At 53.1% G+C, this 25362-nt stretch overlaps 1 protein-coding gene across 4 annotated transcripts in view; it reads left to right on the top strand.

Annotated features, from left to right (window-relative positions):
• The first annotated feature begins 9475 nt into the window (after positions 1-9475).
• KLF8 (KLF transcription factor 8) overlaps positions 9476-25362 on the top strand; it is an 88651-nt gene continuing 72764 nt past the window's right edge. For 3 of the 4 annotated variants that reach the window (XM_073360690.1, XM_073360693.1, XM_073360692.1), the window contains exon 1: positions 9634-10179. In XM_073360690.1, coding sequence (XP_073216791.1) covers positions 10153-10179 — 27 coding nt within the window. In that variant the 5' untranslated portion in view covers positions 9634-10152. Of the gene's footprint in view, positions 9577-9633; positions 10180-25362 lie in introns of those variants that run through there. The other variant, XM_073360691.1, reaches the window with a different exon arrangement.

Below are 25362 nucleotides of genomic sequence, written 5' to 3'. Positions count from 1 at the left end.
TATTCTCTCCTGGCTAATAACCACAGATGCATTCTCACATTCATTGAATCATAGAATCATAGAATATCATGGTTGGAAGGGACCTCAGGAGGTCATCTAGTCCAACCCCCTGCTCAAAACAGGACCAATCCCCAACTAAATCATTCAGGACTAGTTTCCTACAGGGCGGAGCATTAAAGGAGCTGATGTGCCGATCTGGTCCCCATCACAATAGCATGACTTCACAGTCACCAATGAATTTATCCTTGCAACACTCCCGCCCCATGCTGCGCTATTATCCCCATCTTACAGACGGGCAACAGAGAGACTAAGGGACTCATCAAGGGCAGAGTAGGGAATTGAACCCAGGTCAGCACCCAAACCACTCGGCCATCCTTCCTCTCTACCTCCCTGGCCAGGCGAGACCAGCATGCTGCTATACCCATGCAGAACCCACAGCTGCAGGGTGCAGAAAGACGGAGAGCCTCTGAAATTCCTGCAGGAAATATACAGTCTGTTTCCCAAGTATAAAGTGGGGAAATGGGACCTCAGCCCAGGGGTGCTGGAACAGGGAGCCAGGGGGCCATGCCTCCCACACTTTTTATGGGTGGAAGAGCAAGTGACGAGCAGAAAGGGGTGGAGAGGAGCAAGCAGAGGTGGGGTCTTGGGGGAAGAGGCAGTGAGGGAGCGGGTCCTTGGGGGAAGGGGTGGTGTGGGGACAGAGTCTTGGGGGAAGCGGTGGTGTGGGGGCTCAGGGAGAAGGCGTGGTGTGGAAGCAGGGGTGGGGCCGCGGTTCAGGCACCTGTGGGCCCCCCCACACACACACTTTTAGGGCGCTTCCGCCTCTCCTCCCTCAGCCCTTCCCCTGGGGATATTAAGAGGGCACAGGGACCGGCTCATCCTATATATCTGTGATGCCCTTAGAGTGGGGAAGGCACAATTGCTGAAACTGAATATTCCTGGCAAGACTATTGACTTTAAAATTGACTCAGGAGCTGAAGTCACAGGACCATCACCTTGAACCCCTCCCAGAGCTGAAGTCATGTGACCCAGCTCTGACGAGCCCTGGAAGTATTCTGAGCTGCTTGGGCCAGTGTGCCACAGAAACAACGTACAAACACTTTGCATTCAGCTGTGCATCCAGACTGCTGGAGGATGGAAAACTGGGTTTCTGGCAAAGGGTGGATTTTGACAGAAGGGGTCTGCTTGCCTGGAAACCTTCGGCCTTTTGAGGAAACCTTTCCAACAAAAAGCTGACAGTTTCCCCTGGTGAAACCCCCACATTTTCTGATCAGCCCTCTTTAGCAGTAATGAATTGCACGCTGATCTGATGGCATGGAGATGGGTGCTTTCGGGTTCCTGAGGGAGATCAGGGGCTGGCTCCTCGGCTGGTGTAAGACAGGGTAGCTCCATGGGCCCTCCATGGGTGGAATTCAACAGCACTTCTCTCTAGATCTGTTTTCCTCATCTGCTGAGCTGATTGGATTTCCCACCCGGTGCCCTCCCTGCAGAAGGCAGAGGCTAGGACTCTCCATGGGGGTTCCCTGAGGGCATGGAGGCTTGGTCACTTGTGCTAAAGCTTACTCACTCAAGCCTCCAGATCCCATCAACCCTGTCAGCTAAGGCAACTTTATGGGATCCCTGAGTCATCTCCATCAGGGTCCTGGGTGGAGATGATGCCCATCCAGCTCTGCTGTAGCACATCAGAAATGGAAAGAATCCCGGGGAGCCACCAGTGTTTCCCCTACTGGTCAGGCTTCTTAAGAGAAGAGATGAAGCATCTTCACCCAGCCCGGATACTGGAGTCCATTCTCCTTGTTTGCCTCTCCCCTCCATTTTGGATCCCGCCCCCGCCACTCCTCCTCCTTTGCCTCCTTGCTGTCCCACTCTTTGCCTTCAACCCAGAGCTCAACAGCCCCTGTGCTCCCTGGCCCTGGTGTAAATCAGGAGTGACTCCCGCTGGTGTAAATGGTAGAGTGAGAGCCCCTCAGCAGGGGAAGACTGTCTTGCAGTCCCACCTCTCTTCCCCATTTCCCATGTATTCAGATCGCCAGTAGATTTGTGCCCTTTACCTTTTAAACTCTCCTCCCTCACCCGGCCCCAGGGCATTTGCACACTACTGTGTTTCTCTTGCGCTATCAGATCATTAGCAAAAAGAATTTATAGCAACTGAGCAATGCCAGGTGCTCTCTCTGCCCCTCCCTGCCCCACCCTTGCCCTTTCTCCAACCCCACAGCACAGACTAATCTCCCCCTCACCCAGGACATGGCGAGCTTGCTAGATAGCACCAGCCCCCGGAGCTGCTGCACCAGACTCAAGGCTAAGCGGCTACAACAGGCTGGGCGTGGCATTGTCACAGCCACCAGGGGCATGGGGCTAGCATCAGAAGCCTGCCCTTCAAGGACAAATGGCAAACCAGGTGGTAAGGGGAGGAGACGGCAGTCAGAACAATTTTACCCCGCCCTAGGTGGCACAGGCGTGGACTTCTGTTTTTGCTGGTGGGTGCTCCTCTCTGCTGTCTCCCCCACCCATGTGAGTCAGGGGGGAGAGGCCAAGTTGGGGGGGGGCGCGGAGCAGAGCATGGGTGGAGCCTCAGGGAAAGAGGCTGAGTGGGGGGGGCCTTTGGGGGGAAGAGGCTGAGTGGGAGGCGGGGCAGGGCCTCGGGGGAAGAGGATGAGCGGGGGTGGGGTGGAGTGCGGGTGGCGCCTCGGGAGTAAGGTGGCCAGGTGTCCGGTTTTCGACCCGAACACCCGGTTGAAAAGGGACCCTGGCAGCTCCAGTCAACACTACTGATCGGGTCATTAAAAATCCAGTTGGCGGCGCAAGCAGGCTCCCTACCCAACTCCGCGTGACTCCTGGGAAACTGCCAGCATCACCCTTTGGCTCCTAGGCGGAGAGACGGCCACGGGAGCTCTGTGTGCTGCCCCAGCCCACAGCGCCAGCTCAACAGCTCCCATTGGCCAGGAACCACGGCCAATGGGAGCTGAGGGGCGGCGCCTGCAGGCATGGGCAGCGCACATAGCCATGTGGTCGCACCTCCGCCTAGGAGCCGGTGGGAGATGTCACTGCTTCCCAGGAGCCACATGACATAAGTGCTGCCTGGAGCCTGCACCCTTCACCCCCTCCTGCACCCCAGCTCCCTGCACCAGCCCAGATCCCTCTCCTGCACCCTGAACCCCTCATTTCTGACCCCACCCTGGAGCCCACACTCCCAGCCCAGAGCCCGTACTCCCTCCCGCACCTCAACTCCCTGCCTCAGCCCTGCCCCAGCCCGGCACCCCCTCCCACATCTGAATGTCTCATCTCCAGCCCCACCCAAGAGCCCGCACCCCCAAGCCAGAGCCCTCACCTCCTCCCGCACCCCGAACCCCTGCCCCAGCCTGGTGAAAATGAGTGAGTGAATGACGGTTGGGCAGAGTGAGCGACAGACGGAGGGGGGATGGAGTGAGCGGGGGGCGTGGCCTGTGAGAAGGGGCGGTGCAGGGAGCGGGACAAGGGTGTTCAGTTTTCTGCAATTAGAAAGTTGACAACCCTACTTGGGGGAAGAGGCTGAGTGGGGGCAGGGAAGAGCCTGGGTGGGGCCTCGGGGGGAAGATGTTGAGTGGGGGTGGGGCACAGCGCGAGCAGGGCCACGGAGGGGGTGTGGTGGGGGAAGATGCTGAACAGAGGCAGAGTATGGACAGGGCCTTGTGGGGAAGAGGCTGAGTGGAGGTGTAGGCTCAGGAGAGAACGTGGGCAGGGTCTCGGGGAGGAAGAGGCTGAGCAGGGCCGGGGCCTCAGGTCAGAGCTTGGGCGGGGGGGGGGGGGCAGAGCCATGGTCCATGTGCTGGGGCCCACAAAAGATTAATGCGGCCTTCCAGGTGCTGAGCACCCCCTAATCTTTTTCGGTGCGTGCATGAGCCCCAGGGCACTCATGGAGTCGGTGCCTATGCTAGGTGGTACATTCCAATAGGGTGGGGTAAGGGACCAATCTTACAACATTCCTCAGCAGATCAATGGTCCAATTCACCTGGTTTCCTGGCTCTGCCATTGAGCAGCATTGGAGGCTTCAGGGCCAGGTGTATTATTTGTATTTCCATAGCGCTGAGCAGCCCTAGTCATGGAGCAAGATTCCCTTGCGTTAGGCGCTGTACAGACATAGAACAAAAAGACAGTCCCTGCCCCCAAAGAGCTTCTAAGCTGTGTATAAGATAAGCGGCAACAGATGGATCCAGACAGACAGACTGGAGAGTACAAGGGAACCCTGAGACAAACTTGGTCAGCATGACAGGCAGTGAGCTCAGCACGTCTGCAGCCTTGCTGTTGTCAAGCTTTCTCTAGGCGTCACAGCAAAGACAAGTTCTAAGGAGGGGCTTGAAGGGATGATGAGGCAGCTTTGCAGAAGCGTATGAGGCGCTCCTCCCACACACAAAGGGACCTGTTTGGAAATTTAACAAGCAGGCAATGGAGGCTGCCATCAGGGCCCATTGGAGGTAAGCGCTGAGTGCACGAAGCCCTCTTCCCACTGCACCTGAGTGCAAAGCTGTCCCCAGGGGTGCCTCCCTCCTGAGCCATGGCTGAGATTGATACCATTGGCTCCTGCCCTGGAGCACGAGGAGTGGGTCTCTGAGCCCAGCTGACCATGAATGCAGAAGCTGCTCTTGTGAGTGACAGGTTCTTTCCAGAATAAGCCCAAGCTATTGGTATCAATGACTCCCTGCAGCAGGCAGTGCCCCAGGTGAATGCCATGCTCCTGAACATGTGGAGGGGTGTGGGTCTCTTCACATCCTCACTGAACAACCCCTCCCCAATGTCCACAGCCCCTGTTGTTGGGACATGGAGAGACCTGCAGTGAAGCGCTGGTCCCCTGCAAAGTGGTTCTGAGCACACAGTTACACAGTTCCTGGGGACTTTCACAGGCCATGATGTTGAAGATACGGTGTCCTAGGCTTTGTGGGAACTCCACAAATCTGTGACTTGAGTCGTGAGCTTTATTAATCATGGCTATCCCCACAGCATGGACCCCCCAAATCCCATATCAGCCTACACGAGGCTCAGTGTAAAACCTGGGATGGCTTCACTAAGGGCCAAGATCTTCTTCGGTTGTTCCCAGTCAGGAATCTGGATGTGACATCTCCTGCTGCTAGGATGCTTCCCTCATAAACACGGCTGGATCAGCAGGCCAAGAACACATGATAGATGAGGTCTGGAGGGACAGGCTGGAAGGAAAGGGGAGTCTCTCACTCCAGACCCATGTTTGATCAACCTGCAAATATCATGCACTTGCCTTTCTGTTATGGCTGCATGGGGGGATTTGGAAGGTAGCACAGATTACAGAGGCCCACCCAAGAGCATCAGAGGAACTTTCCTCCTTCAGAGCCGCCTGCTGCAGGCCTCTGTAGGCCCATCCTGAGCTGGCCTGCCTTTGTCAAACACACATGCCCAAAGAGGGGAGCCATCGGATTAGCAGGCAACAGATGAACACAGGACCCCACAATCAGGGAGTCGGGAGGCATGGGAGGCAAGCAGGGAGTGCACTAAATGGAACCTCCCAACTAAAGCCTTCAGCCATGCCCCCTGTGACTGTCATCTCAATAGACCCCAGGGCACTTTTCATAAGCCTGTGGTGTAGCTAATCCCATTGTCCTGCCTGGACTCTCTGTATGATTATTACTTCTGTTGAGCGGAGATTCCCCCTTCAGTTTTACCTGGAGGACTTTTTATTTACTTCCCTTCCTGAAAATCATGGCGTGTCATTGCTGTGCTGCTATGCTCCACCCCCAGAAGTGGCTGCAGTTCAGTGGTTCATGCCTCAAGTGACTCCCTTTTGCACACTGAAGGGGAGATCTTCTGGCCAGTTATTGCTCAGTCTTATTGTCCTGACAGACAAAGTCCGCATCAGTGGAGATCTGGGTGAATGGCCTGTAAATTACCCCAGGCAGGGGAATTTTGCCATGTTAAATGAAACCAAAGTTTCAACGGAGTCCAAGGGCAATATGCTGCATTAAGCATCCAGTCCCCTTAACAATAGTGCAGTGTTGGTGCCAATGCTTCCACCCTGTGTCCGTGGCCCATTCACTCCTTGGCCTCTCTACTGGAGCACCAAGAGAACTCCTTAGTGCCAATAGTTTTGTTATGGAGTCACCTGTCCCAGATCATTTCACGTGAACTCTGAGCCACTGCTAGATGGTCACGTCTCTAGGTCTCCGCTCTGTATTGCCCAGGGCAGCAGCTGAACCAGCGATCTGGAGGTGAAAGGTTCTGTGTCCTATGGCCAATGACTGACTCCATAGTACAGGGCCACTGAATGCAAATCTTTATATGAAAGGCTTGATAGAGGAATGACTGCGTCAAGTTCTCTGGCCCTTGTTATGCAGGAGGTCGGACTAGATGATCAGCATGATTTCTTCCCATCTGAAATTCTATGAATCTATGAAATTACAAGGAAAATTACAACAGTTTGCGGGGTTAAAAACATGTCCTCCTGCAGTGTCATGAACCCAGACAACACAGCCTGTTAGAGCTTGGGCACAATAAAGTGAGATGAGTTCCCGGCGTGACCTGGGGAGAATCGCTTGCCTGCTCCTCTGAGCCTGAGTTTCCCCACTGACCACACCAAGAGAAAGGGGGAGCTGAGTTCCCACAGGTCTGTAAGGTTCTGAGTTCACCAGAGGGTGAAACTGGAAGTGAAACTGACCGTACAGCCCCCATCTGGCTTCCGCATCTGCATCCCAGCCGAGCAGCTACAAAGAGTAAACTCATGGCAGGAGTGAGGAGAGCGAGCTAGAGGAGTTTAAAGGGTGTTAGGCTTAATTACTAGCAGTGACTGGTCCTGACATAGCCTGCTCCTACTTCCGAGTGCTTTGCACACAGCACCATGATTGACAGCAGTGCGGAGCACAGACAGATCTATATGCTGTTCAGCCTGACAGTGCCCCTTTAAGCCCTCACCACTCTTGCAAACTTCCTTAGAAAAGCAACTGAACAAGCACATCTCCAAAGGTCCAGGGTGTTTGCTCGCCAGGCTGGTTCCTCGAGCTCTCCCTGCTTCTCTTAGTGTGAGTTTCAGATGCTGGAAACACCCTTTGTAATGAAATGTGACTTGAGAGACGTATCCATGGCAACAATGAGCCCCCCCTCTCACCCCACCCAGGGGCTCAAGGTCCCCAGCTGCCTCCCCTCCCAGCCATGAGAAAGAACTGTTCCCACGGGTGAGGCCAGCTTCCCCTCCCAGCCCCAGGAGCCAGAAACTGCACTGTCAGCAGCCACATCTGTTGCACCAGTGGGACAGGGTGAGAACACCTCCCCCGCCTCCTCCACTCAGGAGCCAGATGCCGGGAGGACAGGGGAAGCAACCCAGCTGAGCCCCCACCTGTTTACCCAGGATCCAGACACCAATGAGACAGAGAGAGAACACTCCACCCTTCCACCCAGTATCCAGGCACCAGTGGGTCAGGGGAGGGGGGCAGGAAGCTGGGGCTTGGACCAGTCGGACATTCCTGGGCCCTGCAGTTTCATCCCTGGACACCTCCCCAAAAGGACAGAGGTGGTCACAGAGCAGAAGGGGCAGATAGGTCCCCTCTCCTGCCACTTCCTGTGGGCAGCCTCCTCCTCAGAGCCATTGACAGCTGTCTGTCCATGCAGGCAAGCCAGCTGGCTGGGGAAGGAGAGCATCCTTCAGAGCCCTGGGAACCTGTGACATCAGGGGCGATGGAGGGTGGAGGGGCTAGATCCAGAGGGGGGTGTGGAGAGGTCACTGGATGACTTGCAGGGGTGGCCATGTGGAGGAAGGACTATCCCACCCAAGATGGAAATAAGTGCCCCCCACTTACCCTTTGTCGAAAGGTAATGCCATGCCCCAAGAGGACCTGTCTCATCTGATCTGGGTGGACATTCCCTGTATGTTCTACCTCAAAGGCATGAAGCCATGCCAGCAGGGCTGGGGTAAGCCCTCCTCTTGGCTAGATGGGAGACTTCTGAGGGAAACTCCCCTAGTCTATTACCCCTTACCAGGCAGTTCCCTAAACCACTGCCCCTGAGGCGGAGACCGTGTGCGCTAGTCTCCTGGCCAGAGCCCTAGACTGGGATCCAGGAACCCTGGGTTCTAGTCCTGACCCTGCCATCATCTCACTATTTGACCTCAGGACTAAGTCATTCCAGCCCAGATCCTAGAAGTTAGGAGCCTCAAGGATGTTGGCCTTCCCCTTTCTGTGGTTCAGCTCCCATCTGTGAAAGGAGACTAATCCACCTCCAGGGGGGTTGGGAGGATAAAATCCATTGACTATGCATGGCTCAGATACTATGAGGATGATGCCAATGTCTGGCTAATGGTGTCAGGGGGGTGGTGCTGCTTCCACCTTTTTGAGATGTAGAATTGAGGTGTCCTCAGTAGCTATTAATGATCCCTGGGCAATTAGCACCCAGATCCTCCATTGTGTGCTAGATGGATTCCAGTTTAGGCAGTTACATGCCACTTGAGTCCAGTGCCACCTGCTGTTTCAGGGGCTCGGTTGTCTCCTGCCCGAGAGCACAGTTTTGCACTGAGCTTGCTTTCAAAGAGCCACCACAGTTGCACCCCAGAGGCAGGTGAAAGAGACACCCCTTCTGGAACACCTGTAAAGTGCCCTCTGTTGAAAGGGGCTACCATGGAAATCAAAGAGCTGCAGGAGAAGCCTTAGTCTTCATGCCTCTTTAACTAGAAACCCAGCTTTTAGCCCACAGGGCATTAATTCCCTCTGTCCTTCATATGGGAGATAGATCGAGGTGCTTGGAGCAACTGTCCTTATTATTCCTCTGCGGATCTGATGGCAGGTGAATTGTCTGCCAGGGATGTCTAAGTTGAACTGGCTGCTCCAGCAGAAAGACTCATAAAAAACCATATATGCCTAGCTTGGTCAAGAACAGTAGCATCTATAAGGGCACAAGTGCACTCAGGGGAGGCAAAGCAATGTTTACATGGGGGCGGGAGGGGACGGACATAAAAAACCCATCTGATCTAGGCAATTTATTTAGCTAGCCTGAGGGCAGGAGGTTGCATGGGCCATGCCGCACCAACCCACTGGGCTGGGGGGAGCCCTGGGGAACCGCTGCCATCCAGCCTCTCTGCAGAGAGCAGCTCCCAGGCTAGCAAGGTGTGAGCGAGCAGCCGGGCTGTTCGAGCGCAGGAGAAGCAGATGGAGCTAAAGGGCTGGAAAACAACGGCCCCTCCCTGGAGTTTGCAGACACCACCCCTGAGCTGGGCACCGACCAGCTTCCTGCTCCTCCCACACCCAGCCCGGGCTTTGCTCCATTGCACATGCCCCCTCCCCCCTCGAAAAGTGAGCTCTAACGACCCAGATCTCGGGGGGTTGGGGGAGACGCCCCTCCTTGGACACCCTGTTCCCCAAAGGGCGTGGGAGCAGAGTTCATTGTCCTGATCTAGGCTCAGCGGTGGAAAGTCTCTGGACTCAGAAATGGGTGTGGGGGCAGGAGGAGGGTGTAGCCTTGGGGACACACCCACCCCCCCCCAAATTCAGTGGGAGCGGCGTTCTCCAGCCCGATGAAACTGAAAGGGGCCGAGCAAGGAGAACTAGCTGCTAGGGTGTCGCCGAGCCGCTCAGTCCGTCTTATGCACAGGAGGTAGGTGGAGTCAGGCAGGGAGTAGCAGCTCCATCCATGCAGCTCCCCCACCCCAAGGAATCACCCCCTACAGAGGCGATCAGGGGAAGGGGGGGGCTCCTTCTACCCTCCTCGGAAGGGTCCTGCAGCCTATGCGGACAGCGCTGGGCACTGGCCGTGGGGGCGGCCAAATGAGCCCAGGAGGGAGCCCAAGTTGTGCATTGCAGCTTTAAAGGGGCTGGTGATTGACAGGGCATGTAGCAGTGGATGGGGTGGAGCCGCTGGGTGGGGTCAGGGACAGGCAGCTGGTGAAAACGAAAAGAGAGAGAGGGGGGAAAACACAACATTACCCCCCACCCCCGCCCCTGCCATCAGCAAACCCAAGGCGAGGAAGAGGAGAGGGGGAAGAGGAGGAAGGCTGGGTGGGAGCAGAGCCTTTCTAAGAAGCCCAGAGCCTCCTCCACCCACCGACTCCACCCTCCCCTCCCTCCAGCACAGCTAAGCACCCAGAGCTCGCCCCGTGCCTGCCCGAGCCCAGGGGGAGGCAGAGGGAGGACCCCCCCCCCCCGTGAGCGAGCCCAGGGGGAGCAGGAGGAGATGCACTCCGAGGAGCAGAAAGAGAAAGTAAGTCCCTTTCATTTTGTCTGTGGTCCCCCCCCCCTGCCCCCATGTGGTCACAGGGTGGAGGGGGAGGATCCACCTTAAGAAACAGCCTCTTTCTTGCAGATCAGCGGGAGTGGGGCCTGCTTGCAAGCCTCAGTGTCCCCTGGGGGGCGGGGGAGGGCTGTGCACACCCAGCCAGGGCACGGGAGCCTCTGCTGCCCCGCGCTGCGGATCGGGGCGCTGTGAAGGGGGTCAGGTTTGGGGATTTTTTTTTTTAATGCAGTGGACAAGGCAAGGGCTCCATCTTGCCTGGCCTCTTAAAGGGGCAGTGCACCGCTTGGGAGGGAAGGAGGGAGAAGTAGGTTGCGCTGGTTGGAAAGTCATTCCAGAAGCAGGGCAGAAGGAGTGGAAGCTCCCTTGGTGCCGAGTGAGATCTTTCCTTGCAGTCAGTGACATTGCTGGGCCTGCCCTGCACGGTAGAGTCTCCCTCTGCCCCCAGGGTGATCTGGGGTTCAGTGTGTGTGTGTGTGGGGGGGTGCCCCTGCCACGTTCCCTGCCCTCCCATCGTTTGAGCTGCAGATTTAGGAGACAGATTAACCGTGCGTCGCGTGGTTTAACAGCTTCCTGAGCGTGTAGCAGTGACTGCTAGACACCTATGTGTCTGACAATTGTTTGCTTTTGGAGTGCAATGCAGTAAAGCGTGTGCGTGTGTCTCTTATTGATCTGGGCAAGTGGCCTGGCGTGAGTCAATCTGGCTAGGATGTCTGGGCACAGAATTTCAGGGGCACAGGGTAGTTGCCACTTGCCCTCTTGGTGTAGATGGCTATTGCATGAGTTAGCTTTCAGGCTGGGTCCTTGCAGAGTGTGGCAGAGATGCTGGCAAAGCCAGGTGCCCTGGCTTTGGAGCTGGAGCCAAGCTCAGGTGAGGGAGAGTGGTGCATATGGAACAGGTGCATCTCAATGGTATATCTTTCAGAGAGCTGGCTGTCTGCATCATCTGAATTGAGGCCTGGGGATAGCCGTTTAAAGGACCTCAGCTGAAAAATGAAGGAAAAAAATGACATGCATGTATGAATAAATGTGGACTCTAGGCATGTCTCTCTTGGCTAAACACTGGTGGGAAAACTACTGAGACATATTAGTAGAGAACATATTATGTTTTCATGCTGCCAATCAGTGCCTGGTCCATGTTCTGAATAGCTTAGGTCCAGATTTTCAAAAGTGACCAGTGGTTTTTGGGTCACCAACTTGAGACTCTTGGAAAATGCTGAGCCACCTGCCCTCTGAAAATCAGTCCCCTTCCAGCTGGGCACCCAAAATCACTTGTCACTTTTGGAAGCCTTGATTTACAGTCTTTGTTCCACACCCTGAAATTCAGAAAACTGGAGACTCATACAGCCATGTGTGTGCCAGTACTTGCAATGTTGTATAGTTCTACAGCTGGGGTCCATGTGAATTCAGACCTTCTTAACTAGAAGTGTGGTCCAGTGGCTGGACTGAGAGCTGGGAGCAAGTCACATATCCTCTCTGTACCACAGTTGCTCTATCCATAAAATAGGGATAATTGTTACCTTCTTGCCAGGGGGCTGATTGGGCAACTTAATTTAATTAGTGTGTTGTTGTGTAAGCACATTATAGACAGTGCTGAAACTTTAGTTTTAGGGTTAACTTCTTGGAATTCTTCCATCACCTGGGTGGGGAGAGGGAGTTTGTACACAGAAGATTTGAATGGGATCAGAGGTGGGAAGCCTTCTACCTCAGAAGAAGAGCATGGTGCCTGTTCTCGACCCTTGCATCTGAAGATGATCATTGGTGTTCCATCCTAGTTCTGACAGTGTGTTGAAAGAGAAGTCTAAACTCCTGATGCAGCCTTTACGATCTCACGAACTTCTGCTCCTGGACAGTAGAGTTATTTTCTCAGCCCGTGATTTTAGAAGTGTAAGGATCTCCTGTAGTGATTCCCTGATGAATCTCGCATTGCAGAGTTCCTAAAGCACCATTTCAGCAGAGAAGCTGGAGGCATTTACAGAGCAATCTGTATCACAAAGCATTGTAGAAAGGAGAGCAAATATCATTATCTCCATTTCACAGAGGAGTAGAGCCCTGCGCTCGGATTCAGGAGATCTCGGGTCCATTCCCAGCTCTGCCACTGACTCTCTGTGTGACCTTGGGCAAGTCAGTCTCCATGTGCCTCAGGTCCCTGTGGATGGTAACACTGCAGGGGGTGCTGAGGATCACCTTTTGGTACTGTTTTTGTCTGGGTGCTTCACCACAGCTGTATAAGTAAGTGCAGGCAGAGAGATTGTGATTTTGCTTTAGGTTGCACAGAGTCTCAGACTTCTGCTGTCCTTTTGGTCCACAGTGCTTCAGCTCCCAGTTAGGGACAGGTGGAACTAGTGTAAACAGGAACCAAAGAAAAATATATACAGAGTAGTCTTAATCACCGGAGAGCATAAAACTGGAATCCGGAGTGCTGACCTGCTTGCTAGTATATCGGATACTTGATGGCGTCTTTTTGTGATCACTATGGATGTGTGTTCTGTTTGCACCAGTCGCCCAAGCCCAGTCACACCTGTCATCCCACCCTTTGTAATTCACATATACATCTCTGAAGACAATCCACTGTAGCATCCTGGGATCTGAATGAGGGACTTGCTACTAGGGTTTAGATGGATGTTACCAGAGGCCCAGTTTCAGTGACCCAGATTCCCTGGTTTGACTGGAACAGGTACATTTCTGTGCCTAGTTGGCTCTTGGTGTATAGCTCTGTATTTGTTTGGTTAATTAAAAGGTGACTTGTAAATGATTATGACAAAAATAAAATATTGCGCTCATGCCTTTTTGTTGTTGTGGTTTTTTTTTTGTTTGGGTTTTTTTTTGCAGCTTTTTTGATGGAAGAAGGTCAGCAAGCTGTATGCCTTTTAAATCCCGTTCATTTTATTTTTACCTGTACGGATATCAGGAAAATTAAGGCTGGCTTCCCTGGGTTTGCTGGAGGACTTGTTGGGAGATCTCAGAGAGGAGTTTTATTCTACCTTCGTTGAACAGACTGGGGATGTTTAATCTTCACAAATACTTTTTCTCTAGAATGTTAATTGGGCATAGAAGTTTAACGGGAGTCAACAAAAGCCAAGGTTGTAAAACCTCTGCTGATCCCCTCCCCTCAGTTACTTGCCTTTCACACTCATGTGAGGTTGTCACTGCCCTGGTTCTCTCCAATCCTTGACGAATCTGCTCTAGACAGCGATAGGTGCTGTGCTGGTAGCAAGGAGGTGGCTGGTCTATACTAGTGTTCCCACAGTTGCTACTGTCAGTGGAGCTGTGCTAGGATGGTTACAGATGAACTGCTCTCCAGTCATGTTATCTGCCTGGACATTTCCCAGTGGCACAGTCTCCTGTAACCTCCGTTGGTTTAACCCTCCTCCTTTCCTTGGTCATGCCAATCTGGTCAGGTGTCTTATCCATTCTTTTTCTACTCTAATCCTTCCATGTTTTACACTGTCTGTTTCCCCCAATATGACTGTCAAGCATCCTTCCAGCTGCTATGCTGGAGTGGACATGTGTCTCCCAGTCTGGTTGGTGGGTACTGGCCTCCTGCATTCTGAATCCCACTCTCTAAAGATACATTTATTAGTTTTCACTGTCAGCTGCAGAGACTCAGAGTCTAGCTCTCTGACTTCTAAGCGTTATGAAGCGTGGTTGCAAGAGGATGTGGCTTGCTTAATGAAATACCCTCCATAGGAATTTGATTCTAATTCCCGGAATGCCATTGGCAAACAGGGTGGAACTGAGGCTTTTAATTTAGTGTTTTGTGGAGCTAGGTTAGCTTTAAAATGAGTGCCCGGTTTTATTTACCTTGACAATGTTCCTATCTGTGAAAGGGCTCATTTGGGAGATAGTATGGTCTAGTGGTTGGGGTAGTGGACTAGAACTTGACCTGGGTTCTATTACCAAATCTGCCACTGACCTGCGGTGTGGCCTTGGGCAAGTCACCTTCCCTCTCTGTGCTTTTGGGGCAAAACTGTCTCTCACTGTGTCTGTACAGTGGATTGGGGGGCAGTTGGGTGCTGCTCAGATACAAGTAATGGGGCCTCATTTAGCAGGGCTGCCCAGTCATTTCCCCCAGTGACAGAAACCCAAGGAAAGCCTCTCAGTTAATAGAAATAGAGCCAATTCCAGCTCCCTGGGTTTTTCAGAGGTTTTCTTCAAAGATAGATTGGGTGCCCTTTTTTAATCTCTCTCTCTCTCTGAAGAAGTCCTAAAAGGTACTGTGACAGAGAGCGAAATGTCCTTGAAAAACCGTACTGAATTAAATTAAAGTATCTGTGAAGTCCAGTATATTAAATACAGAGTTGATGTATGAATGTGGGCTGGAATTGTATGTAACCTCTTGAGGGGGCAGATGGGATGTGAGCCCTGGGAAGCGTTACGAACATCAAAGGACTATACTGAGCTATGGGCCAGACAAGAATGGACTTTTGGACAGTGTCAAGTGGTTTGCCTGGGAATCTCTAGTGGGAGGAGAAGCGAATGTGAATTTTCACATCTTTTGAAGCTAATTCCTGAGGAGGGGTCCACTGCCTGTTGATTACCTGGCCCTGGAATCTGAAGATCGAAGGCCAAAGCTGTATGAAGGAAAGATTCATGGGAGTGCTAGTTCTGAGCTAAAACCATTCTGAACTTGTAACCGCAGGGCAAACTCCTTGGTGGGGTTTGAAGGACCCATGTTAGAGTTAACATGAATGTAGATTCTTTTACTGTTTTTAATATATTATCTCTGTAATGCTTTCACCTTAAGAATAAACGTGCTCAGTTAGAAAGAGCTGTATAGTAACACATAACCGAGGGCAATTACACTGTTCATAGCCTCTGCAGAGAAAGCAAAGTGCGGACGCTGGCCTGATTAGGCAGTTTGGCTTGCTGGGAATAACACAGTGTAGGCAGGGAACTGTGCAACCTGGAAAAACTCCAGTCCGGAGGGGAGAGACATACTTCTCTGCCTAAGAGAGGTGATGCCTGGGGGGCCAGGAACCTAGAGTGGGTGCCCTCAAGGGATCATGAAGGGGGGGCACAGATGTAGTTGCTCTGAATTGTGACAGGTATGTATATTCTAATATTTAAAAATGTTTGGAATATTGAGGCTGTCAAATCTAGGTTCTCCTAGCTTTTCTGGAGGACTCATGGCGGGGGAGGGGAATAGTTGGCTTGGCGATGACTAGTTTGAGTTCAGAGGAGCTGAATCTTTTCTTCCACACGTGTGTTAGGCATTGGAGTTAAACAGGTAGTAAAAAGAAACCAACAACCAAAAATCCTGAGATTTCAACATTGCTCAGTCTCTTCCTCTCTGTTGCTCAACTTTCACGTTGTGGACTCTTGTGATGGGACTGTTTTTGTGTTTCTCCATCACAGAGGCTTCCTGGGATAGACAAGACCTGAATGTCTAATATCTACCCTTCTCCGTTCTAAAGACGCAAAACAAGGGCATAAGCCCAATTTTCCCAGGTCTCATCAGTAGCATTGCAAACTCTGGAGACTACACGTTCCAACAAGCAGTGCTCCCTCTCAATCTGTGCTGCCAGGGGCTGGGGACATGCTTTATCTGGCACATGCTTGCAGCAGATAAATCCTGTGCCCAAGCCCCATACCCATGGATTCGTTCCTGGCTCGTGTAAATGCACGTGGAAGTTGTCATTGGCGTGAATGGATTTAAATTAAGGCGATCATCCCAAATGGGACCACTCTCAAGGCTGAACTACTTGTTTAAGAATTAGATGGCTAGACGCAGTCTTGCCTAGCCTCATGTAGGCAGGAGAGGGAAGCTGGGATGAGAACCTTTGCTGAGCTTCTGGCTACTCCTCCCAAGGCAGGTACCTCCTAGCCATCTGGATCTGTGGCTGCATGAACTGGAGCTGATATTTGCTACAACATCTGGACTATAATTCTTCCTCTGAGGTATGCCTTCTGGGACACGCCCAGCCTCTGTAGGCTTTAGGAACTGAGATCCTGAGCTTGCATTTTTTTTTAACTCCTTCTCTGCATGGCTCCTTTGCAATCTGTGGATGTCAAGCTATACCTGCTACGTACCATGGCACCAGAAACGTTGCCACGTCTTCCTAAAGAATGTCACGCTCGTTATGTCCAAGAATTGCTTTGTACCTCGCTGTAGTGCAGCCGCTGCTTGGGACTAGAATGGGGTGGGCAAACTATTTGGGCCGAGGGCCACATCTGGGTGGGGAAATTGTATGCAGGGGGTTGGGGTGCGGGAGGGAGTGTGGGGTGTGGGAGAGGGTGTGGTGTGCAGGAATGGGCTCAGGGCAGGGGATTGGGGCAGAGGAGGGGTGCAGGGTATATGAGGGGACTCAAGGAAGGGGTGCAGACTGCAGGAGGGAGTTCAGGGCAGGAGGTTGGGGTGCAGGACAGGTGTGGCAGGGGGCTTAGGGCAGGGAGTTGAGGGGTGGGATGCAGGAGGGGTTCGGGCTCCGGCCTGGCGCCTCTTACCTAAAGCGGCTCCAGGGTGGCAGCGGCACGCACCGGGGCCAGGGCAGGCTCCCTGTATGCCTGCACTGGCCCCATGCCGTGCCGCTCCGGGAAGCGCCCAGAACCACGACCCTGCGTGGCCCCGGGGAGGCGGCACAAGGCTCCCATTGGCCGCGGTTCCCCGTTCCCGGCCAATGGGAGCTGCGGGGGGGCGGTGCCTGGAGGCAAGGGCAATGCACAGAGCCCTCTGCCCTCCCCTTCCCCCCGGGAGCTGCAGGGACGTGGTGCTGGCCGCTTCTGAGAGCGGCACGGGGCCTGCGGCACCATGGGGGGCAATCCTGCGGGCCAGATCCAAAGCCCTGACGGGCTGGATCCAGCCCGCGGGCCGTAGTTTGCCACCCCTGGTCTAGAACCTGTGGCTCCTGGGAGTCTCTACATGCCATGCCTTAAGCTTGGGTCATTTAAAGCTTGCCTGTGCTATGGATTTTTGCACCAATGTAACTGCTGCAGGTCAAACCCTTAGTGAAAACACTGCATTGGTGATATATAGGTCTTGCTCTGGTGTGGCTTATGCAGGTTTAAAACAGGTGCAAAACTCCCCGGTGCAGGCCAAATCCAAACTGCCTCCTCCTGGAGGAGGTAATCTGGCATGGGTCCCAGGCCATGGCCAAAGTGAACAAACAGGAAGCTTGTGTCTGACCCATGTGATGCTATGTTCTACCTGACAGTCCTTGACCAAAGACGGCTGGTCTTCGCCAGTGCAGCCTCCATGGGAGACCTAGGGATTTCCAGCTGTTTCTTTTAAGCTTGTTGGCCCTTTCCTCCCATCGGGCTCCCCTAGGGTGACCAGATGTCCCGATTTTTGGGTCTTTTCTTATATAGGCTCCTATTACCCCCCCCCCCCCCCACCCCCTGTCCTGATTCTTCACATTTGCTGTTTGGTCCCCCTAGGCTCCCCACATGAGCCTCGATTCTCTTTGCAGCATTGCCCTTCACCGGCTGGAGCAGCCCACCTCGGACACTGCTCTCCGGCTCCCCACAGTGTGTCCTTGTCGGTGTGGGCTGGAGTTCACAACCTCGGGATCCCTTGCTGGCATGCAGGGTGACATAGAACATGCCGTCCTGGGAAATCCGATCTCTGCTCTAAGCCTGCTGCCCTGCTTGCTCCGGGTCTTTTTTTTCTTTTTTAAAGGGAGCTGAATGGAATTAGCCTCAGCCCCTCAACAAAAGGGCTCTTGTTGAGACGTACCAGTGTGCGTCCGTAGGGCCCAGTGCGTGCTGACTGGGGCTGGAGCGAAGGGAGCACCTTGGCTTTGCCAGAGATCACCAAAGGAGAATGGGGCTCTGCGACTGGGTTTTCTCTCTGTGCTGCCCTGTCTCGTTCTCGGGGATTCCCTGCTCCTTCCAGCCATTCCTAGCTGGCGCATGCTCCCATTTTATTTTAAATTGAGGCAAATATATTTGAACTCCCCAGTCCCTGTGCATCAGTCTTGTCTGCAGGACCAGGGTCCTGGCCATTAGTTCGGTGCAACCCAGCAGTGGTTGCATGTGCTTTTTTGCTATGTCACCCCGAAATGGTGCCTCCTTTTTAAAAATCTGTTTTGGAGACAGACTGATATATAAATACATAGCTCTGGTGTGATCTTGGGTAAATCACTTAATCTCGTCGTGCCTCTGGTCCCCGTCTTCTGCTTGTGGTTGTATCCCTTTCTCCCGTTCTGTCTTGTCGTCTTTTAGATTCTGTTCTGTATAGGCTTTTGTGCTGCGTTCATCACTGTAGTGTCTGAGTATTGGGATTGTCAGCTCTTTGAGGCAGGGACTGCCTGTTGCTAGGTTTGTACAGCACCTAGCACAATGAGGCACTGATATTGGTTGGGTTTACTAGACTAATATTATTATTTTTGGTTTTCTGTAGTGCCTAGGAGCCCCAGTCATGGATATGGAACAAAAGACAGTCCCTTTCCCCCGAAGAACTCAGTCTAAGTTTTACCAACACTGTAATGCAGAATGCTCAGGTTAGAGAGGTGTAACCATTTGAAGGCAAATCAGATGAGGAGCTGGCAGGTCCTGCTGGAGATATTCTGTCTCCTTAGATATGAGAAGAAGTTCTTGGGGTCCTGGAGAGCAGAGTGGCTTCAATACTGCTGAATTGCCCTCTCATTCATTCTTAGCAGCATGGGGGGTTTTCCTCTGCGGGGGAGGGGAGGACAGGCCCCAAATGGAAAGGGAAACTTAGACGTGTTGTGAACATTTTGATTTGTTGGCAAATCCCCTGAACGAAATGAAAACTTTCCCATTTCTTTGTCCGTGTTCTGTGGCAAATCCTGACCCAGCTCTAGTCGAGGCTCTGTCTCTGAGCTGTGGCTGTAGGACATCGCTCTGCAGGACAGTTGGTCTCTGCCCACCATTCCCACTCTCCAATAGACTGGCACTCCAGAAAGAAATTAGGTTGAGCTTAAGCTTCAGCACAGGTGCTGCTTGGTTTCTTAGGGATGTCTTCATTACCATAAAAGCGGCAAAGAGTCCTGTGTCACCTTGTAGACTAACAGACGTACTGGAGCATAAGCTTTCGTGGGTGAATACCCACTTCTTCAGATGCGTCCGTGTAGGACTCTTAGTTTGGATCTGTAAAAGCGGCAAACACGGCTACCCCTCTGATACTTCATTATCCTACTTAACCTGGATTTTAGGTCAAACCCTCTCCCTCCACTACAGTCCACGTAGAAAACCTTTGACGTGGGTGTGGCGATGCTTTAAGCCCCGGTTTGCTGATCTAGCTGGGGGATAGAACCTGGGTCCAGTTTAACTTGGGCCGGACCCTGCCCTCTTTGCAGTAAGGAGACAGGCAAAAATCACTTGGGTGCTGGTACAGTCCTCCCCGGAGGATGGACAAAGTCTCCAACAATTGCCTGGGAAAGAATCCTGGAGTGTCTCAGCACAGAGCACCATGGTCCATGCCCCAAGACTCACGTGGGTGAGTGCAGGAACAGGGAGGCCATGGGACGTGGGTGGGCCTTTGCTCTGGAGGGGCTCGCACCATTGCTGGGCTAACTTGGCTGTGGATCAGCTGGGTTACATGTGCGGTAAAGACTTGCCCTTAGGCCTTGTCTAGGCTAGGATTGGAAAGGTGTTAGCCAGCATGTGTAGACAAGGCGATGTAAAGGTAAACACCTATAACGCCTCCCAAACCGTAGTCTTGGCAAGGCCTCGCTGAGCAGAAGGACGGTCGCCATGGACAAGCTGTCACATTTCAAAGACGACTGGGTAACCTCTGCTTTGTCTGTACCTGAGGCGTAGGCGGATGTTCCCTAGCAGAATGGTCCCTTCCCCGGCAGTAGCTGGAAACAAGGGAATGCTCGTGGGAGGGCGCTTTGCAGAGCGGTGAGCATTAACCCCAGGTTTGGCCTGGTGTATTTTTCCTCCTGCCATCAAATGAAACCCACAGGACTTGGTAACTGTCCAGCACTGGATGGCGTGACTGTGCCTGTGCCCTGTGTACTGAGGCACTGGGCAAAGGCCACCTAGCTCCAGAACGGGGGAAGGTGGGGTGGATTGGTTGGAGTCCAAATGTTCCTGCCACATCGCTTCACACCCAGACTGAACCCAATTCAAACCTGAGGGGGATAAATAAACTCCATGAACTTCTCTGTTCATGAACTTTGCCTGCCTTCATTTTGGGATCGCAAAGCACATTCCAAAACATGACTATTCCCATGTTACAGATGAGGAAACTGAGGCACAATGAGGGGAAGAAACTTGTCCCAGGCTGCAGAGCGAGTACTTGGCAGAACCAGGCCTGCTAACTTCCAAACCCAGTAGGCGAGAGGGTCCCATAGTGTTAGTTTCTGCTGCTTGGTGTTTGGCTGGGCTTGGAAATGCTTCTGCTCCCAAGACAGCAGCTCTTGGAGCCTGGTCAGAAGCAGGAAGCAGTATAAAAGATTCACTTTCCAAAGCAAACTTTCCTCTGAACCAAGAGCTGGTGTGGCCCAGTGGCTAGGGGATATGGCGGAGATTCAGAAGACATGGGTTCTTACCCCAGCTCTGCCTGCTGGGTGACTTTAGGCAAGTAACGTCACCTCTCTGTGCCTCAGTTTCTCCTCCCGTGCCCTGTCTGTATGGACTGAAGCTCTATGGGGTGGGGACGTCTCATACACTGCAAGCAGATGCAGTGTTCTGCACAATGGGGCCCTGATCTTAGCTGGGAGTTTCTAGGTGCGTCTGCAACAAGAGTAAATAACAATGATTAATGTCCCAACCCTGTGACGCCTTTCTGAAAGGAGGCCAAACTCTGTCCCCGGTACCAAGTGTACATGATTCCTATGCTGCACACCCCTGACTGTCTCTGGGCCTGTCAGCAACGGACTACTCCAGGGTCTTTGCCAGCCTCTTTCGGAGCCGTTTATAGGCGTATGCAGCCTGTGTGACATTGAGACCTTGCAGCAGGCCCCCGTGGGGCTCGCAGATGTCCTTGGCGAAGGGGAGCCCCAGCAGGGAGGCTGCGCTCTGGCTCTTGCCACCGTGCCTGCCCCTTTGAAACAAAGCACTTCGTGCTGCAGGAGCTTTGGCATGGGGTGAAGAGGTGCTTCCTGCTGGGCAGCAGGGGGCAGTAGAGGTCCCAGTGCCACTCTTGGGCAGGCCTGGGTGTACCAGTCCAGCTGGTTTCGTTGCCTCGGTGGAATATTGGGGCCAGGCTCTCAGAGGATCTGACTCTTTGAACAGAGGGGTGTGTGTGTGTGTGTGTGTGTGACCGTGACCTAGATCCCAGCCTTGCAGTTCGGGTCATCTCCAAAATCCACCCATGTTGGTGTGAGATCTCAGCCCAACATAGTGGCCTCAGCTGGGTTTCTGGAGTCGTTTGATCCAGGAGCGAAAGACCCAGGGGATTAGAAAAGGGACAGAGGGGTCATTCAAGTCTAGGCCGTGCCAGCCCGAGCCCACCAAGTTGCCGTGGCTGGGGGCGTGAGGAAGGATATGGTGGCCTCCCCTCAGTCTGCTGCGGAGAGGTGTCTGCTTCGTGGTTAACCCCTTTCTGGCTGTCTTGGCAATGGGGCCAAGGAGCTGGGTCTTGCATGGGGATGTGTACTCTGCCAGCCGTGCTGTATGATGATGTAGGGTCTCCTAGGCTCTTCACTGAGGACCTCTCACTAGGGCTCCGCTCACTTCAACCTGGCCTCTTCCCAACTCTTGTGCTTCAGGGCACATGCTGCCGGCTCAGGGAGGGATTTGACACCTGGTGGGCTGGAGGCTGCCCCTTCCTCTGGTCAGAGTCAGTGGGGCTGGGGGAGGGAGGGCAGCTGCTCTGATCCGATTGGGCCAAGTGGGCTTAGTCTCCTGCTTCTTATAGGTATAAACTGGGGGCTTCCCCTCTGTTGCTTCCCACTCAACCCCAGGCCCTGCACCGGGGGTGAGCGCCCCTCTCTGCTTCTGCAGCCACACTAGGTTAGGCTTTGGGGTCTGTCAGGCAGACGCCATGTGAGCTGCTGCTTATCCTGCCAGCCCTGGGTCTGTGTCCACTGTACCATCCTCCCCACCCCCTCTCCAGCTGTCAGCAGTGAGCCCGGGCTGCTTTCTCCCCTCCAGCTCCTCCCCAGCTGTCTTTTTGGGACCCCAAAAAAGGGCAGATTTTCTGTGGCTCTGGAGCCAAAAGAAACCGTCCCCAGGAGAGCACCTGCCTGGGCCCCATGCTCCCGCCCTCCCCTCTCAGCCTGGGATTAGCAGGGCTGGGCTGCTGCGGGGTGTGGTAACCTGCTAACCACACCCAGCTGCGTCTCTGTGCCGCAGCCCAGTGCAGGCCCCCAGCCAGCATTGCACAACGGTCCCAGGTTCAGGAGGTGTAGCAGCCGATGGGTCAGAGGATTAGGCTAAACAAACATAAAATCCGCCCCCCCACCCCCACCCCCACCCCAGCAACAGCTGCTTGTTGCACAGCCCTGCAGCATGTTTGCCTTCCCCTCGCCTGCCTGCAGGCCGGGCTCTGTGCACAACAACCGCTCAGCTTCCGCAAAAGGCTGCCTGGCTTCCTCCCCTCCCCCTCCTCCCTGCCCCGCCTGAATTCTGGGAACAGGGGAGCAACTCATGGCCTTGTTCTCTTCCCCCTCCATCCCCGGTCTCAGACAGAAGTCATGCAGGGCTGTGGGGCGGCTGTGCTTTGCTTCTGTGTGTGGCCTTGCATCAAGGTACCTAGTGCTGTTTCCTAGCTAAAATTGTCCCTTCCTGGTACCACCATTGCTGGGCCAATGCCCGCCCCCAGTCACTGACCCGGAGCGTTCTTAGTGTGTGGTTTCCTTCTGCAAGGTCACCTGGAAGTGGTGAGACTCTGTTTACTGGCGCTGTACAAATCCTGATCAGATCTGCTCCGATCACATGTAACTCCTGCTGGCCTCTCTGTGCCTCATACTTTACCAAAGTGCTTGCCAGCTGGGTTCTGCTGAAAGCTTGCTGTGTGAGTCACTTCCCTTCCCTGCACCTCAGTTTACCTACCAGTAAAATGGAGATGGTAATGCTGGCCTGGAATTGTACAGTGCTGGACTAGAGATACCATAGAGTGCATGACTACCTGAGAATAAAACCGACTGGTCTGGTCCCAAGTAGAGCACTAGTAGAAAATCAACAGTGGAAGAAGGAAGCGTTGTGTGAGGGTTTAACGACTGCACTGGCAAATGCAAGTTCTAATTTCAGATTCCCTGAGTGACCCGGGACAAGTCACTTAGTATCTGTGCCTCAGTCTACCCATCTGTAAAATGGGGATAATACTTCCTTTGGCTTGTCTGTTTAGATTGTAAACTCTCTGGGGTGGGGACTCTCTCATACAATGGGGCCCTGATCTGAACTGGGGACTTCTGTGATGCAATGAATGATTTAATTTGTAACCTAGGCCTTTTTACCAGGGTAATCTAGGCAGTGTCTAGACTAGGATTTGCAGATGTGACATTAACATGTGTTTAAATTAGTCTAGTCAGATTTTAGGGAAAGAAAGGTTCAGTATGTTGCTAATTTGTTTTCTGTAGGCAGTTCTTCAGAGCCCTGTATTAGCCATGTCACGTGTAGTATACTCACACAATCGATTCCAGTAAAATCGTCCATACCTCAATAGCCCATAATCTTAACTCCCTCCAGGAGCGCATTCCCTGGGATCACCTCCCTGCCCTGCCTTTGTTCCTTTTGTACTGCATGTGGTCTTACTAGGCCCCATTCCTTTTCACAGGCCTCCATCTCCCCTTATCTCTGCCCCAGATCAGCCCTCATCCCTATATGAATCCGGCCTCTTAAGCACTCCCTTGTCTGTAATGCCCTCTCTGCTCAGTTGATCATGCTTTTAATTGCTGCTCCTAGGGTGTAACCTCTCCTGAGTGCATAGCCCTCCAGTTGCAGCAGCTATCCCTCACCTTTGGCCTGTGTGGACCGTACACTCTGAGCACGTGAATATTGGGTCCTATCCCGGGAGCTGAATGACTGAGGTCTCCTCCCTCTGTGGAGCCTGTAACCTTCCCGTCTGCTTTGCCACCCTGCGCCATGAGCCAGTATTCTGTGACCTCTTTGTCTCCTTGGAACCTGCCTGTCCCCTCCCTCCTTTCAGTGCTGCTGCAGCTTCCCTTGGAAAGGAATCCTGGCACCAAACCACAAGTGCTGAGCCCATGGTAGTCCCTGCTGATCCCCCTCCTCCTTCACTTCCCTTAGTCACCCCCATCATGTCCACTCCTCCTTACTCCAATGCCCCCCTGCTCTTTTCTGCTCTGGCCATATTGTATGTGTCTGTCCCCATCACTGGCCCAAACCATCTGTGTGCCGTCTCCCCATCCCCACCTGCTGCTCCTTCCAGCTGGCCCCCTCAGCCACCGGCTCTGCCATCCCTGAGCCCCTCCTGCTGCTCGCTATCCCCAGTACAGCCTGCGCTTTGGCCTTCATAGCTCTGCCTGTGAGGAAACCTGGTTCTCGTGTCCCTCTTCCCCAGGGTCCTCCCTTGCTGCTCTGCACCGGGCACCATCTCTAATGCCTCTGTTGGGCAGCAACCTCCTCCTCAAACCACATCCCAAACCTTTCCTGCCTCCTCTCTGCTCCTGTCTGTCCCCCTCCCCTTCCAGCGACCAGGGGGTGTTAACTGGGAGCCTGAACCCCAGGCTCTGCTCTTCAGTGAAAATGACCAGAGGATAGCTAATGGGATGCCAATTTTTTAAAAAAAAGGCTCCAGAGAGATTCCCAGCAATTACAGGCTGGTAAGCCTAACTTCAGTACCAGGCAATTTGGTTGAAACTACAGTAAAGAACTTCATCAGATACATAGATGAACACTATTTCTTGGGGAAGAGTCAACGTGGCTTTTGTAAAGGGGAAATCATGCCTCACCAATCTACTAGAATTCTTTGAGGGAGTCAACAAGCATGTGGACAAGGGTGATCCAGTGGATAGAATGTACTTAGACTTTCAAAAAGCCATTGACAAGGTCCCTCACCAAAGGCTCTTAAGCAAAATAAGATGTCATGGGATAAGAGGGAAGGTCCTCTCGTGGATCAGTAACTGGTTTAAAGATAGGAAATAAAAGGGTAGGAATAAATGGTCAGTATTCAGAATGGAGAGAGGTAAATAGTGGTGTCCCTCAGGGGTCTGGACAAGTGCTGTTCAACATAGTCATAAATGATCTGGAAAAGGGGTAAACAGTGAAGTGGCAAAATTTGCAGATGATAACAAAACTATTCAAGATAGTTACATCCAAAGCAGACTGTGAAGAGCT

Source organism: Lepidochelys kempii, chromosome 9 (genome assembly GCF_965140265.1).
Source record: "Lepidochelys kempii isolate rLepKem1 chromosome 9, rLepKem1.hap2, whole genome shotgun sequence".
Classification (NCBI taxonomy): Eukaryota; Metazoa; Chordata; order Testudines; family Cheloniidae; genus Lepidochelys; species Lepidochelys kempii.
Note: the sequence above shows the minus strand (reverse complement) of the source record. Positions and strands in the feature narration are given on the sequence as shown.